Here is a 14,532-nt window from a genome sequence, read left to right as displayed (position 1 = left end):
GAAACCAGCGTCTAGATGGAAGAGCAATACTGAGTTCCACTAGCATTTACTGGCACCAACAATTATATCTTAAATGCACTGGGTTAGATTTTTTTCCACACAGTTACAGACGGTATGTTAAGGTTACAGTGGTGGTCTTGAGCAGAAAAGCGTGCCATATTCATAAACCTTGGGTGTTATCTCCCTTTCCAGTATGCTGATGTGTGAGCAACAGTAGCCTCCTCTTGATACCCTAGAAACGGGAGTTAAATCCTTCTATTCTTTTCAAGCAAAACCAAAGAAAATGGTCTTTTTGCTCCATTACAACCTTCAGAAAGTATTTAATAGAAAATTATGTTTAAAATGTATTGTAAGGAATAATTTTAGATTCTGGCAGTGAAGGTAAAGCATTTTCATCCGAAATGAGTCCTGTTGATGATGTCTTATTACTGAGCACGGTTAAATGCAGCGTTCTGACTTGCACCGTAGCCAGGCTTGAATAGTGTGCAGCCAGAAATGTGCAGGGGCTCTCTGATCCTGTCCTGAACTCTGAGCCAGAACACATGGGGGGTGTTAAGATTAGACCTTTAAACTCTGAGCCATGTTGCATAACAGGTAAGAAAGCAATACAGAGATAGGGAACTTCTCAAGTGTATATCATCCATATCTGAGAAACCAGATCATTACTACCTGATGCCATTTTGCATACTTGATTGAGCAGCTGGGTGCATGTTACACTGTTCTCGTTCAAGTTGCTTGGAAGCACTTCACATTGTTTGTATAATTTATTTCATATTTTAATATATGTACATTAGCAATCTGGGGAAATTGTAAATACACAGTTATGCATAACTGGGTACAGTCATGGTAGAGTGCCTGCTAAAATGGGGCATTGGTCCTTGACTGGTCATCTTAGAAGTGACTGTAATACAAATAATAATTTATATATAAATATAAACTTTACCTCTTCTGACTAGAGAAGAAGAGGAGCTCTCATTGGTTTTCAGTCAGTGTCCTAAGAGCTGCAGTGACACATTCATTTTAGATAACCATTGTAGCTCTGCTGTCCGTAAAAGGTCTCCACTCAATGCTTCCTTCCTATTTCAGATGCAGACTTAGGGCGCTGTCTTGCAGCAGATGGACTTTATCTTTATACAACTAATTCAGTAGGCAGAGGAGTAAGCAAATTAGGATCTGGATTACACGGAACTTTACGGTAAGCCACAGTATTGTGATATTTCTGCCTTTGCAGATCTATTATCCTGTCTAGATAAATCTTTGTTGTCAGAGGACCTGATATGCATATGAAGCATCTAATATTTTGTTCACTAAATCATTTTTCAGTGATTCAGATTTAGTGATTTGATTTCCCCCCCTTCTTATACTGAAAATTACTGCCGTTAAATATCTTCCTCGTCTAACATGGCCCTTATTTTGAGATGTTTTCCTTTATAGAATATTGTAGGCATAAATTTATTCTTCCCTGGGAGCAGTTGACTGTGGCAAGTGGGACAGCCTCTGTACCTAGGGAACGAGACTGACTGAGCGACACCAAGAAGCTTCTCTTTCTTCTCCCCCTGCCCCCCCCCCCCCAACCCGGGTCTCTGATATCCATTGGTCAGATGGATCAAGGGGAGCTCATTCACCAACACTCACCAGCTACCAGGATTTAACCTGTGTCAGGGGCCACGTGGAGCTCTTTTGACTCTGTTCCAGTATCCCCACCCTGAGCTAGGCCTGGGAATCTGGCCTGACTGGTACTGTGAGACTAGCCAGTCACCCATTTGGGAGTCAGGAAGGAATTTTTTTCTCCCATGAGTCAATTGGCAGAGGACGAAGGAATTTTTCCTCTTCCTCACAGTACCTTCAAGCCACAGTAGGCTGAGTAAGAATACGCTTAGTACCTAAATGAGGTACTTGGTTGAGTTATGAATTCATTCATGAATTCAACTTGCGGCCCTTTTCCAGTGGAGTTGAAAGGATAAAATGAATGGTTCCCAGAGGTAAAAAACCTGGGATTTTGGTGGTGGCCTTGGGCTCATGGGATAGGGTGAGTCCCTCATGGGTTGAGGTCCTGTTCCTTCTGTACCCTCCATCCCCCTCGTGGAGGGGTGGGTGGTTGGACTCGGAATGAGCTGAGCCCTGAGAAGAGCCTACCCCGAGTTACTGTTTATACAGTGGGGTTACAGGGCTCCTACATTGGAATCAATGAAATGCCGGTATAGGAGAGTATCGATGATGGGCAGGTAGTGCCCCTTTCTTGTGTTTAAGTTTAGTAAAAGTTGTGGCCTGCTGCTTAAAATCCATCCATCTCATTTCACCACCATGTCCGCATCAAACCTTGGTAGTTAAGAATTTATATCTCCTACGTTACAAATTTCAGTCTGTGCAATTCACAATACAAAATATTAGCACAGATGTGACTTGTTCTCTCTTCATTCTTTCCTTGCTTATGATTCTTGAATCTTCAGAGTCTTCACATGCTTAAAACCACTATGTTAAATAGATGCATGGATTTGTAGCTAGGTTCAAATAAAGCTCAAGAAATGTTTGAAAAGGTGCAGCGTATTTAAAGGTTGTAATGTCTTGCTTTTTCCCCAGAGGCTTTGTATACTGTCGTAATGAGGAGTTGGAGACTGGATGGGTTGCTTTTGGCAATGGCAAACTTCTTCATCGGCCTGTCTCTTTTGATAATAAGCCTCACTCCCTTTTCCAGGTCATTGACCAGAATACCCTTCAGGTAAAAAACAAAACAAAAAACAACCTACCAAAACCCTCATGTCTTTATTTCATAATATAGTAAGGAAATGTTCTTAAATTATCAAAAATAATAATACTGATGTACTTTCAGCAAAATTTCTAATTTAAATTTAATTAGTTCTCTTGTGCTGGGAGTTTGCTTTTTCCCTTCATGAAACTGCTTCTGCAGATCCCCACTGATAGAGTTGCATGTCTGTGACAAAGTGGGAATGTTCTTAATGTTTTCTCTGAATACTGTGTGTGCCCCTCAGTTTCCCCTGTGCAGTTCTTAAGTATCCAGGTGGTGGGATAAGGGTGTGTGATTGTGGCAGAGCCCTAGGGGGCCAGTGTGATGGTGTCTGCACATAGAATGGCCGACACCCTGTGTTCTGGGAACTGATGGCCTGGGCCCCTCCTCTGCAAAGGTGCCAACTGAAGGTGTTGGAGAACAAAGAGATCAGGTGGCCTCCTGGCCCGGGAAAGAGACAGAGGAGAGGAGGGGCTGGAGAGTTTGAGTTTGGAGCTGGCTGGGGAAATGGGGGGAGGCTCAGATGGGGCTCTGGTCTCCCTGCCTCCCAAGACGGACCTGACTGAGGGATCCTGTTCTCTGTACCTACAAGCTCTGTTTTAGACCATGTTCCTGTCATCTAATAAACCTTGTGTTTTATTGGCTGGCTGAGAGTCACATCTGACTGTGGAATTGGGTGCATGACCCACTGGCTTCCCCAGGAGCCCTGCCTGTGCGCACTCACTGTGGGAAGCGCACAGTGTGGACAGGGATGCTGAATGCTCCGAGGTCAGCCCCAGGAAGGTCGAAGTTGTGTAAGCTTCTTGCCCTGGGGAGAGGAGGCTTCCCCAGAGTCCTGACTGGCTTTGTATGGAGTAGTTCCAGAGCATCGCCCGGTGACTCCGTGACAATGTCATGCCTCACAAACCATCTTACAAGTTACATTGTGTTACAGTGTTTATGCGCACACATCGCAAATTAATAGTATTTTAAAACAAAGCAAAATGATCTTTATCTTTAAACCAAATATAGTTAGAGCCCCCGATGCCTCCATTTTTCTTAGTACAAAAATGGTTGGCACCTTCACTTCTTGCTATAATTGTGTTTTGCAGACGAGCAACTATCCCTCTTGACAATGTTTTTCCATTGTGGTTTAAAGAAGTTTCACTGAAGAATAAGGAGTAAGGCTGTTTGTCTGTTTCCAGCCATATACAATGTTTCCTCAAATTAAGTGTTTGGATTCCTCATTAAATGAGTTTCCTTCCAGAATTTTGAGCAGAGATTTCAGTAAAGTAGGGTAAAGCTGATAACTATATTAATATTTACATTTTTCTAATGGTACTACGTACATTTTTCAGCAGTTTGAAACCATGATCTTTTGTCTATTTTTAGATGGATAACTGTGTCTTGCTAGCATAGAATTGTTAGTGTACAATACATCTATTTAGCAAACTGCATTCTCTCTCAAATCATAGCAAATTATAACTAGATAAGTAAGCATAATGAGCCTTGCTCAAGAATAACTAAAAAAACTCACTTTTTAAATTAATAGTCTGAAGAACAGCTTCAAAATGTGAACTGGACTCTCCTTCTTTCTTGCTTTCCTACTGATCTCTAGGTATGTCACGTACTCCCCATGCCAGTAAATCACTTCCCAGTTGGCAGTACTATGACCACAGTACATCTTTCTTCAGATGGTACCTATTTCTACTGGATCTGGTCTCCTGCAAGCCTGAATGAAAAAACACCAAAGGGACACTCTGTCTTTATGGATATTTTTGAACTTGTAGTAAGTGTATTTTCAATTACATTAGCAATTTGTGTGTTTATTTGTAGCAGACTTAGTTTAGTGACATGAATAACACTTCTTAAAATAGTAACATTTAATAAAGTTACTGGATATGTTAATTGTTCATTTGAGTGCTAGTACGTAACTTCAGGAATGCAGTTAAAACATTACAAGCAGTTGACATAGTGTTTAACAGGATGAAAAGCCGTACTATAAAATCTGCACTTCCAAGGGACATTCCAGTATTGCAGGCTTGCTTGTAACATGTGGTGTTAGTGTGAAATATATTATAGCATCATTATTACTCTGTTTCATACCGAAACAGTAATTTTAGTGTAAGTGCCTCATACTAAGTGGAGATTGCTTACTCTGTATTATTGTTTTCTATTAAAATGATCTTATTGAATTTTAAGTTGTGTATGTAAGGCTAAAAAAGTGCACTTTATCACTCAAGTCTATAAATTTTGTACTGATTTTTTTTTTATTTAAATTTTGGAGCTATATATGACAACAGTTTGAATTCCTTTCCTCTCAACAGCTCCTATACATCTTTGGTTGATTCTCTTGAGGTGCCAAAGAAATGTTAAAAATGTAATACTCAGGTTTAAACCTTGCATGTAATTGCTGATATTTATTTAAATGACAGTCTCCAGCAGTTTAAACAACTTCAGTCCTATAGAAGTTGAAACCACATCAATTTATTAATTTTTTTTGGCATTGGTACAACTCTTAGCCCTGGTCTACACTAGGAGTTGAGGTCGAATTTAGCAGCGTTAAATCGATTTAACCCTGCACCCGTCCACACGACGAAGCCCTTTTTTTCGACTTAAAGGGCTCTTAAAATCGATTTCCTTTCTCCGCCCCCGACAAGGGGATTAGCGCTGAAATCGGCCTTGCTGGGTCGAATTTGAGGTACTGTGGATGCAATTTAGACTGTACTGGCCTCTGGGAGCTATCCCAGAGTGCTCCATTGTGACCGCTCTGGACAGCATTCTCAACTCAGATGCACTGGCCAGGTAGACAGGAAAAGGCCCGTGACCTTTTGAATTTCATTTCCTGTTCGGCCAGCGTGGCAAGCTGCAGGTGAGTGCAGAGCTCATCAGCAGAGGTGACCATGCAGAGCTCATCAGCACTCATCAGCAGAGGTGACTGTGCAGCGCTCATCAGCAGAGGTGACCATGATGGAGTCCCAGAATCGCAAAAGAGCTCCAGCATGGACCGAACGGGAGGTACGGGATCTGATTGCTGTATGGGGAGAGGAATCCATGCTATCAGAACTCCATTCCAATTTTCGAAATGCCAAAACATTTGTCAAAATCTCCTAGGGCATGAAGGACAGAGGCCATAACAGGGACCCGAAGCAGTGCCACGTGAAACTTAAGGAGCTGAGGCAAGCCTACCAGAAAACCAGAGAGGCAAACGGCCGCTCCAGGTCAGAGCCCAAAACATGCCGCTTCTATGATGAGCTGCATGCCATTTTAGGGGGTTCAGCCACCACTACCCCAGCCGTGTTGTTTGACTCCTTCAATGGAGATGGAGGCAACACGGAAGCAGGTTTTGGGGACGAGGAAGATGATGATGACGATGATGAGGTTGTAGATAGCTCACAGCAAGCAAGCAGAGAAACCGGTTTTCCCGACAGCCAGGAACTGTTTCTCACACTGGACCTGGAGCCAGTACCCCCCGAACCCACCCAAGGTTGCCTCCCAGACCCGCCAGGCGGAGAAGAGACCTCTGGTGAGTGTACCTTTTTAAGTAGTATACATGGTTTAAAAGCAAGCGTGTTTAATGATTAATTTACCCTGGCATTCGCGGCCTGTACAGCTACTGGAAAAGTCTGTTAACGTGTCTGTGGATGGAGCGGAAATCCTCCAGGGACATCTCCATAAATTTCTCCTGGATGTACTCCCAAAGCCTTTGCAAAAGGTTTCTGGGGAGGGCAGCCTTAGTCCGTCCACCATGGTAGGACACTTTACCACGCCAGGCCAGTAGCACGTAGTTGGGAATCATTGCAGAACAAAGCATTGCAGTGTATGTTTGCGGGCGTTCAAACAACATCCGTTCTTTATCTCTCTGTTATCCTCAGGAGAGTGATATCATTCATGGTCACCTGGTTGAAATAGGGTTCTTTTCTTAAGGGGACATTCAGAGGTGCCCGTCCCTGCTGGGCTGTTTGCCTGTGGCTGAACAGAAATGTTCCCCGCTGTTAGCCACGGGGAGGGGGGAGGGGCTAGCCACGCGCTGGGGGGAGGCAAAATGCGACCTTGTAATGAAAGCACATGTGCTATGTATGTAATGTTAACAGGAAGGTTTACCGTAAAAGAGTGTAGCCATTGTTCTATAAAATGTGGCTTTTTAAAAACCACTGTCCCTTTTTTTTTCCTCCACCAGCTGCATGTGTTTCAAGGATCACAGGATCTTCTCCTTCCCAGAGGCTAGCGAAGATTAGAAGGCGAAAAAAATGCACTCGTGATGAAATGTTCTCTGAGCTCATGCTGTCCTCCCACACTGACAGAGCATAGACGAATGCATGGAGGCAGACAATGTCAGAGTGCAGGAAAGCACAAAATGACTGGGAGGAGAGGTGGCAGGCTGAAGAGAGGGCTGAAGCTGAAAGGTGGCGGCAGCATGATGAGAGGACGCAGGATTCAATGCTGAGGCTGCTGGAGGATCAAACCAATATGTTCCAGCGTATGATTGAGCTGCAGGAAAGGCAGCAGGAGCACAGACCGCCGCTACAGCCCCTGTGTAACCAACCGCCCTCCTCCCCAAGTTCCATGGCCTCCTCACCCAGACGCCCAAGAATGCGGTGGGGAGTCCTCCGGCAACCCGGCCACTCCACCCCAGAGATTGCCCAAGCAACAGAAGGCTGGCATTCAATAAGTTTTAAAGTTTTAAACTTTTAAAGTGCTGGGTGGCCTTGTCCTTCCCTCCTCCACCACCCCTCCTGGTGCTTCTCTCCTCCACCACCCCTCCTGGGCTACCTTGGTAGTTATCCCCCTATTTGTGTGATGAATGAATAAAGAATGCATGAATGTGAAGCAACAATGACTTTATTGCCTCTGCAAGTGGTGATCGAAGGGAGTGGGGAGGGTGGTTAGCTTACAGGGAAGTAGAGTGAACCAAGGGGTGGGGGGTTTCATCAAGGAGAAACAAACAGAACTTTCATACCGTACCCTGTCCAGTCATGAAATTTTGGTTTTCAAAGCTTCTCTGATGCGCACCGCGCCCTCCTTTGCTCTTCTAACCGCCCTGGTGTCTGGCTGTGCATAATCAGCGGCCAGGCGATTTGCCTCAACCTCCCACCCAGCCATAAACATCTCCCCCTTACTCTCACAGATATTGTGGAGCGCAAAGCAAGCAGTAATAACGGTGGGAATATTGGTTTTGCTGAGGTCTAACCGAGTCAGTAAACTGCGCCAGCGTGCTTTTAAACGTCCAAATGCACATTCTACCACCATTCTGCACTTGCTCAGCCTTTAGCTGAACAGCTCCTGACTACTGTCCAGGCTGCCTGTGTATGGCTTCAGGAGCCCTGGCATTAAGGGATAGGCTGGGTCCCCAAGGATAACTATAGGCATTTCAACATCCCCAACAGTTATTTTCTGGTCTGGGAATAAAGTCCCATCCTGCAGCTTTTGAAACAGACCAGAGTTCCTGAAGATGCGAGCGTCATGTACCTTTCCCGGCCATCCCACGTTGATGTTGGTGAAACGTCCCTTGTGATCCACCAGTGCTTGCAGCACTATTGAAAAGTACCCCTTGAGGTTTATGTACTCGCCGGCTTGGTGCTTCGGTGCCAAGATAGGGATATGGGTTCTGTCTATGGCTCCACCACAGTTAAGGAATCCCATTGCAGCAAAGCCATCCACTATGATCCGCACTTTTCCCAGGGTCACTACCCTTGATATCAGCAGATCTTTGATTGCGTTGGCTACTTGCATCACAGCAGCCCCCACAGTAGAGTTGTCTGCCGTTGCTCTGACAGAGGGAGGGGGCGACTGACAACATGGCTTACGGGGTTGGCTTACAGGGAATTAAAATCAACAAAGGGGATGGCTTTACATCAAGGAGAAACAAACAACTGTCACACAGAATGGCCCCCTCAAGGACTGAACTCAAAACCTTGGGTTTAGCAGGCCAATGCTCAACCCACTGAGCTATCACTCCCCCAGCTATTTCAGGCAGGACTGAATCTCCATTAAACTTTTCAAGGTGCCCTTGACAGACCTCACTGAAATGATTGTTGGCTGTTGATTTCATGGAGGGAGGGGGAGCAAATGAACACAAAACAAATCTGGTGTATTGCTTGTTTTGATCCACTCTATCTATCTTTTACATCTTTGGCTGGCAGCAGACGGTGCAGTAGGACTGCTAGCCATCCTCATCTCCTGGCTGCTCACTGTAAGATGGTACAGTAGGACTGCCGGCAGGGCTAAAGAGAATGACCTGGTCGAGTCACTCGTATTTTAATCCCTGCGCCCATGTCTGCCCAGGCGCTCCTGACCGACCTTACCGAGGCAGCCAGGAGCACCTCGGACATGATGACGATGGTTATCAGGCCTATTGCACCATCTTCTGCCACAAGGCAATGGGTTGCTTCTGTGTAGCAATACAGTACCGCGTCTGCCAGCACCCAGGAGACGTACGGTGACAGTGAGCTGAGCGGTCTCCATGCTTGCTGTGGTATGGCGTCTGCACAGGTAACTCGGGAAAAAAGGCGCGAAACGATTGTCTGCCATTGCTTTCACGGAGGGAGGGAGGGCCTGACGACATGTATCCAGAATCACCCGCGACAATGTTTTTGCCCCATTAGGCATTGGGATCTCAACCCAGAATTCCAATGGGCTGCAGAGACTGCGGGAATTGTGGGATAGCTACCCACAGTGCAATGCGCTAGTCTCGGTACTGTGGAAGCACTCCGCCGAGTTAATGCACTTCGAGCATTTTGTGTGGGGGGACACACAATCGACTATATAAAAACGATTTCTAAAAAACCGACTTCTATAAAATTGACCTAATTTCACAGTGTAGACATACCCTTAGTATTGTCAGTACCAATAGACTTGTGCAGTGGGTATATTGGAAGCAGTATAAATAGAATTGATGAGCAAGAATCGGAAATGTAGGACTGAAAAGCACCTCAATAGGTCATCTAGTCCAGTCCTCTGCACTTAGGCAGGACTAAGTATTATCTAGATATGATACAGCTGTGGGCAATAGTGCAGGTTCTAACACCCTAACTTGCAGCAGACTCCCACTGTACTGGCCCCCTGAACTATTATTCTCCAATTTGCATGGAATCTTAAGAAGGAGTTAAGGACTTAAAAATAAATCTAATTTGGCAAACATATAAAGGTGAAGGGTCTTCCCATTAAGGTAAGGGATTCTCCAATTCATTTCCTTTGTGTATTGCTAGAAAAAATGAGTTTCAGTTTCTGAACGACCTCCAGTTGCGTCCCTTCAGAATGTGAGCACTCTGGGCGGGTGTTTCTGGCCTTGGTACTCTGTTAGGAATGTCTTTTGCAGGGGAATCACTTTAGAAAAAGCCTTCATTCATTCCTGTTGACAACTCAGCCACTGTCTGACTTTTTGTGGCGTTACTAGTTAAAATACTCAATTTATTAAATTTCTGATCAACATAACTGTGCTGGTAAAAATATTTAGTGTAGGTTAGGGGTGTGCTTTAAAAAAAAAAAAAAAAAGACATAGCTATATCCGTGCTTATGCTAATGTAACTTACACTGGTATTCAGAGAACAGATATATTAGTATAACTATACTGGTAAAATCTTCTTAGGTTAGACATGGCCTAGAACTTTCCCAGAACTGCATTATGTAGGGAAAATCTTCCGTTCAGTTTTTCAGCTAATGTGTGACTTAGACTTTTACAAAACTTACTCATAAAAATTTATTTTTATTTTAGTATATTATATTTGTTATAGTTAAAAATCTAACTACTGGATTTTATATAATGTTAACTTTAATTTTATTTCTGGAAAGTTATTTATGGCAACTGGACTACTACTTTTCTATTTTCCAAAGTAAAAAATGTCTAAAGATGATCAGTCATGATATGATTTTGGCCATGATATAATAATCTATATTTCTAGGTGTTTTAGTCACATCATTCACCATGGTATCGGATTTCCTTGCATACATCTGGATCTGGTTTTTGCTTCTCTTCTCATTTTGTGAGCATGGAGGAATAAAATCCTCAATCTGTTAGGGACTTAAATATCTAAGGATCTTTTTTTTTTCATTTGCATAGGTAGAAAATGATATATGTATAGCAAACCCTCTACAGGAGCGCATTATTCTAATGAGAAAAGAGGGAGAATCTGCAAAGAGTATAAATGAGATGCTTCTGAGTAGGCTTTCAAGGTACAGAGCCTCCCCGTCAGCAACACTGGCTGCTCTAACTGGCTCTGCAATTTCCAATACATTGAAAGAGGACCAAGCAGGTCAGAAGAGTTCTCTTCTTCTTTACAATAATTTTTCACTTTTGTTTGCAGTGATGCATATTTACAAAATTATTTCTCTAGCTGTAGAATTCTGAAAATCCTACATACCTGTACATATAGTGTCTTTAAGTTTAGGCTCTTTACACTGCCATCATATACATTACTGTTACGAATTTCTTAGGATTTATTAAAATTCTTAAAGTTGTGTGAATTTCTTGTAAAGATCATTGCTTTTGGAATACCTCATGCAAATACATACTTCAGTACAAGTGCTTAACACTCAAAGTTCTAATAGCAAAATAACAGTTCATATTCATGTAAAATACACTGCTGCAAGGGAAAAAAATTGATCATGCAAAAACTGTAGCTGTGGTAAACACAGCACCCTTTTGTTGCTAGTTTATGGTTCAGTTCTGCCACCCTTACTCTGACTGATAGTCCCATAGCTTTCAATGGGACTATTTCAAAAGTTACTCCTGGGGGAATTCTGTGCTTCTGCATGTGTGCATAATTAATGAGCCATGCATATTTTTAATTTTTTGTGCAGAATAAAGCTTCTGCCAAAAGGTTGCTGCAGTTCACCCTTTTGCCCAACAGAGGGTGCTGTGGCTATAGAACACAGCAGCAGCTCCTGGCTAGCAAGGGAAGAGAAAGAGCCAGCATTCTTTGCAATGCCTATCAGGCCAGGTCAGGAGACAGACAGTGTGGGGTGCTGGGGGGGGGGCGGAAAGGGGCTTATAGGGGCTAGTGGGGGAGGACAGATGGGGCAGGGGTTGAATGGGAGTGGAGGCACAGGACTCTGGGGGGGAGGGAGGTGCAGGGACACATGGTGTTGGGGGAGGGCATGCAGAGCTACAGAGGGACAGGAGGTGGCTGAGTGGGGGCACAGGGACCCATGCGGATGAGGGCACAGGGACACATAGAGACAGGGAGAGGCAGGGTGGGGGCACAGAAACACATGGGGAGGGGGGACGGGGGAGTGGGTACAGGGACACAAGGATGGGAGTGGCTAGGTGCGGGCACAGAGACAGATGGGGACAGGGTGAGGGAGTACAGGGACACATAGGGACAGGAGACTGGGGGGGTACAGAGCCACATGGGGATGGGGGAGTGGGTGTCTGGGGGTGGAGGGACATGTGGACATGGGGTGCAAAGACACATGGGGGTGCAGGAACACGTGGGGACAGAAGCAGATGTGCCTGACTGAATGGGACAGGTTAGGGGTTAGCCAGGAACTGCATGGGGGAGGTTCCCTAACAATCTCTCCCAGCCCCCTAAAAATACCTGTGCCATACTTTTCCCACCCATGCCCAACAACCCTCCAAGTTCACACCCAGGCTCCTTCCCAGCAATTTACTTCCATCTCCCTCAGCTCCTCCGTTATCCTTGACTCCCCCAAGCCTTTGCACTGCTTCTGAGGGGTGCTGGAAATATGGTTCTGTATTGTAGTTTAAATGAGTTACTCAAAGTTCTGTATTAATATGCCTATTAGTCAAAAAACATTTACTGAATATTTTTTGTTGTCTGTATTGTTACAGACATACTTGCTGACAGGTATTTTGAAATAAATGACCAAAAATAATTGAAACTGATGTGATTATATTGTGTTAGTTTAACAAATAAAATATGCAGAATTTTGAAGAATTTTAAAATGTCGTGTGCAGAATTCTTAATTTTTTCTCACAGAATTCCCCCGGGAGTAAAGAGTAAGGTATTACACAGTATTTGTCACTGGCATAAAATATTAAGAATATGATATACTCAGTAGACTGGCAGTAGGAACAGTTAAATCATGTTAAAGTTAATTTAAAGCTCAGTATGAGTGGTTCCTTAGATTTCTTTTACATTCAACATAACATACTGCAGTATATAAAATGCAAATTTTGATTGAGAAGCGATTTAAATATTTCAGCATGAGGGTTTTCATTTTTTAAATGTAGGAATTGTAGAAAAGTAGGGTAAAGATCAAATTAATTTGTACTGCAGATTGATCTTGAATGATATTTACAGCCATCCCAATCCCTTTGTCTCAATGTTGTTATAAACTCCTTTAATTGGATTAAAAAGAAAAATTCATCAGCCATAACTTGTAAAGCTTTCCTAGATTTTGGTTAAACTTATTTCATTGAAGATCTCGTAATACTTTGATTTTAGTCGGGTAGCTCCTCAATTCTATTTAATTCTACGTTTCCGAAAGGTCTATAGGAAAACTGAATGTCCAAAAATAAAACTAATCCCAAGATTATGGGAGTGGTATGTCAGACAAAACTGACTTGATTACCCTCCCAGAAAACTAATTTTATTGTCAACCCCATGGTTAAGTGATTATTTGTTGTTGTTTTTTGTCCTTAAATGACCAAGATACCGTCTTCGATATGGGGGTTGGGGGGTACAGCTTATGAAGGGGTTTGAGGAGAAGCAGAAGGAGATTGGAGTGGCAACCAAGAGGAGTTTAGCAGATCAATTCTGAATTGATTTGAGGAGGGTCATATGATTTTCATGGAGACCAAAGATGACATTGTGGGCCAGAGTTTTGGTAGGGGGTGTAGAGAGGAAAGCTTTGATTTTGGAGATGATATAGAAAGAAAACTGACAGGATTTTATGGTAGATTTGACGTGGGGAGAAAATGAAGGAAGAGTAAAAATAACTCCAGGATTGTGAGCTTGTGCGTGGGGGCGGTTATGGAATTGCCAATGAGATGAAGATAGAGGAAAATGAAGGGAGGCTAGATGCATAAGTGATGTCATAAGGCTTTAAAAATGGCATTAGTAGTACATTGAGACAATATTTAGAGGCCTTAAAAATTTTCCAAGAAATCCAAAAGGATCTTTTTCTTCAGAAGATGTTTCATTTTTGGGCTATAAATAAAGGCTTATATCGAACCATTGACAAACCTGTAACAATAGTGTGGTGAATTATTTTCTTCTGGCATCATTAATCCTTACTATGAATAGGATACTTCAGAAAATGCTAAATCAGTTTCCAGTAAGTGTCCTATCACAGCCTCTCAAAATGAACTTTAACATTTCTGTTGGGTGTAGAAATTGTTAATCATATTCTTAGTTTTTTATGCCAGTGACTGTGTGTGTTATGAAATTTCATTATACTTGTGTAAACTCATATTGAGGTGAGGGATACTCCAGTGTGATAACCATATTGTTTGGGACATCAATAAACAGGTGGTCCAATTCCCCTTCAAAGAACTCATCGAGTACTCTTTTCACACTGTAGCACTGTTGGAATTGCTTTTTGGGCACTCTTCTGGCGTACCTCTTCATTATTGGTGAAATAGCAAATATGTGTGACATGGTTATTGGTATACTGATTGTTTATATATTACAGTATTACTATTCTTTATGACTTTATTGAAACTACTATATTAGTTTCACTTTAGTTTAGACAGGGTGTTTGAGTAGTGTACTGATCACTTTCTTTGCATTCTGGGGATTTTTTTAAAGTTCCTTTTCTGGACAAACTTTCTACGTGTATGTCTTGAATAGTTCTCTTCCTTTCTTCAAATATGCATTAAATAACCTGGAACCCTGGGTTCACTG

The 14,532-nt window shown here is 43.0% G+C and overlaps 1 protein-coding gene across 3 annotated transcripts in view; it reads left to right on the top strand.

Moving 5' to 3' along the window:
• HECTD4 (HECT domain E3 ubiquitin protein ligase 4) overlaps positions 1 to 14,532 on the top strand; it is a 127,452-nt gene that overhangs the window by 30,624 nt on the left and 82,296 nt on the right. For all 3 annotated transcript variants that reach the window (XM_077835284.1, XM_077835283.1, XM_077835285.1), the window contains exons 5-8: positions 1,087 to 1,195; positions 2,581 to 2,719; positions 4,344 to 4,514; positions 10,785 to 10,977. In XM_077835284.1, the coding sequence (XP_077691410.1) occupies positions 1,087 to 1,195; positions 2,581 to 2,719; positions 4,344 to 4,514; positions 10,785 to 10,977 (612 nt within the window). The remainder of the gene's footprint in view (positions 1 to 1,086; positions 1,196 to 2,580; positions 2,720 to 4,343; positions 4,515 to 10,784; positions 10,978 to 14,532) is intronic.

This window comes from Eretmochelys imbricata, chromosome 15, assembly GCF_965152235.1.
Source record: "Eretmochelys imbricata isolate rEreImb1 chromosome 15, rEreImb1.hap1, whole genome shotgun sequence".
NCBI lineage: Eukaryota > Metazoa > Chordata > Testudines > Cheloniidae > Eretmochelys > Eretmochelys imbricata.
This window is presented reverse-complemented; position numbering and strand designations above follow the sequence as displayed.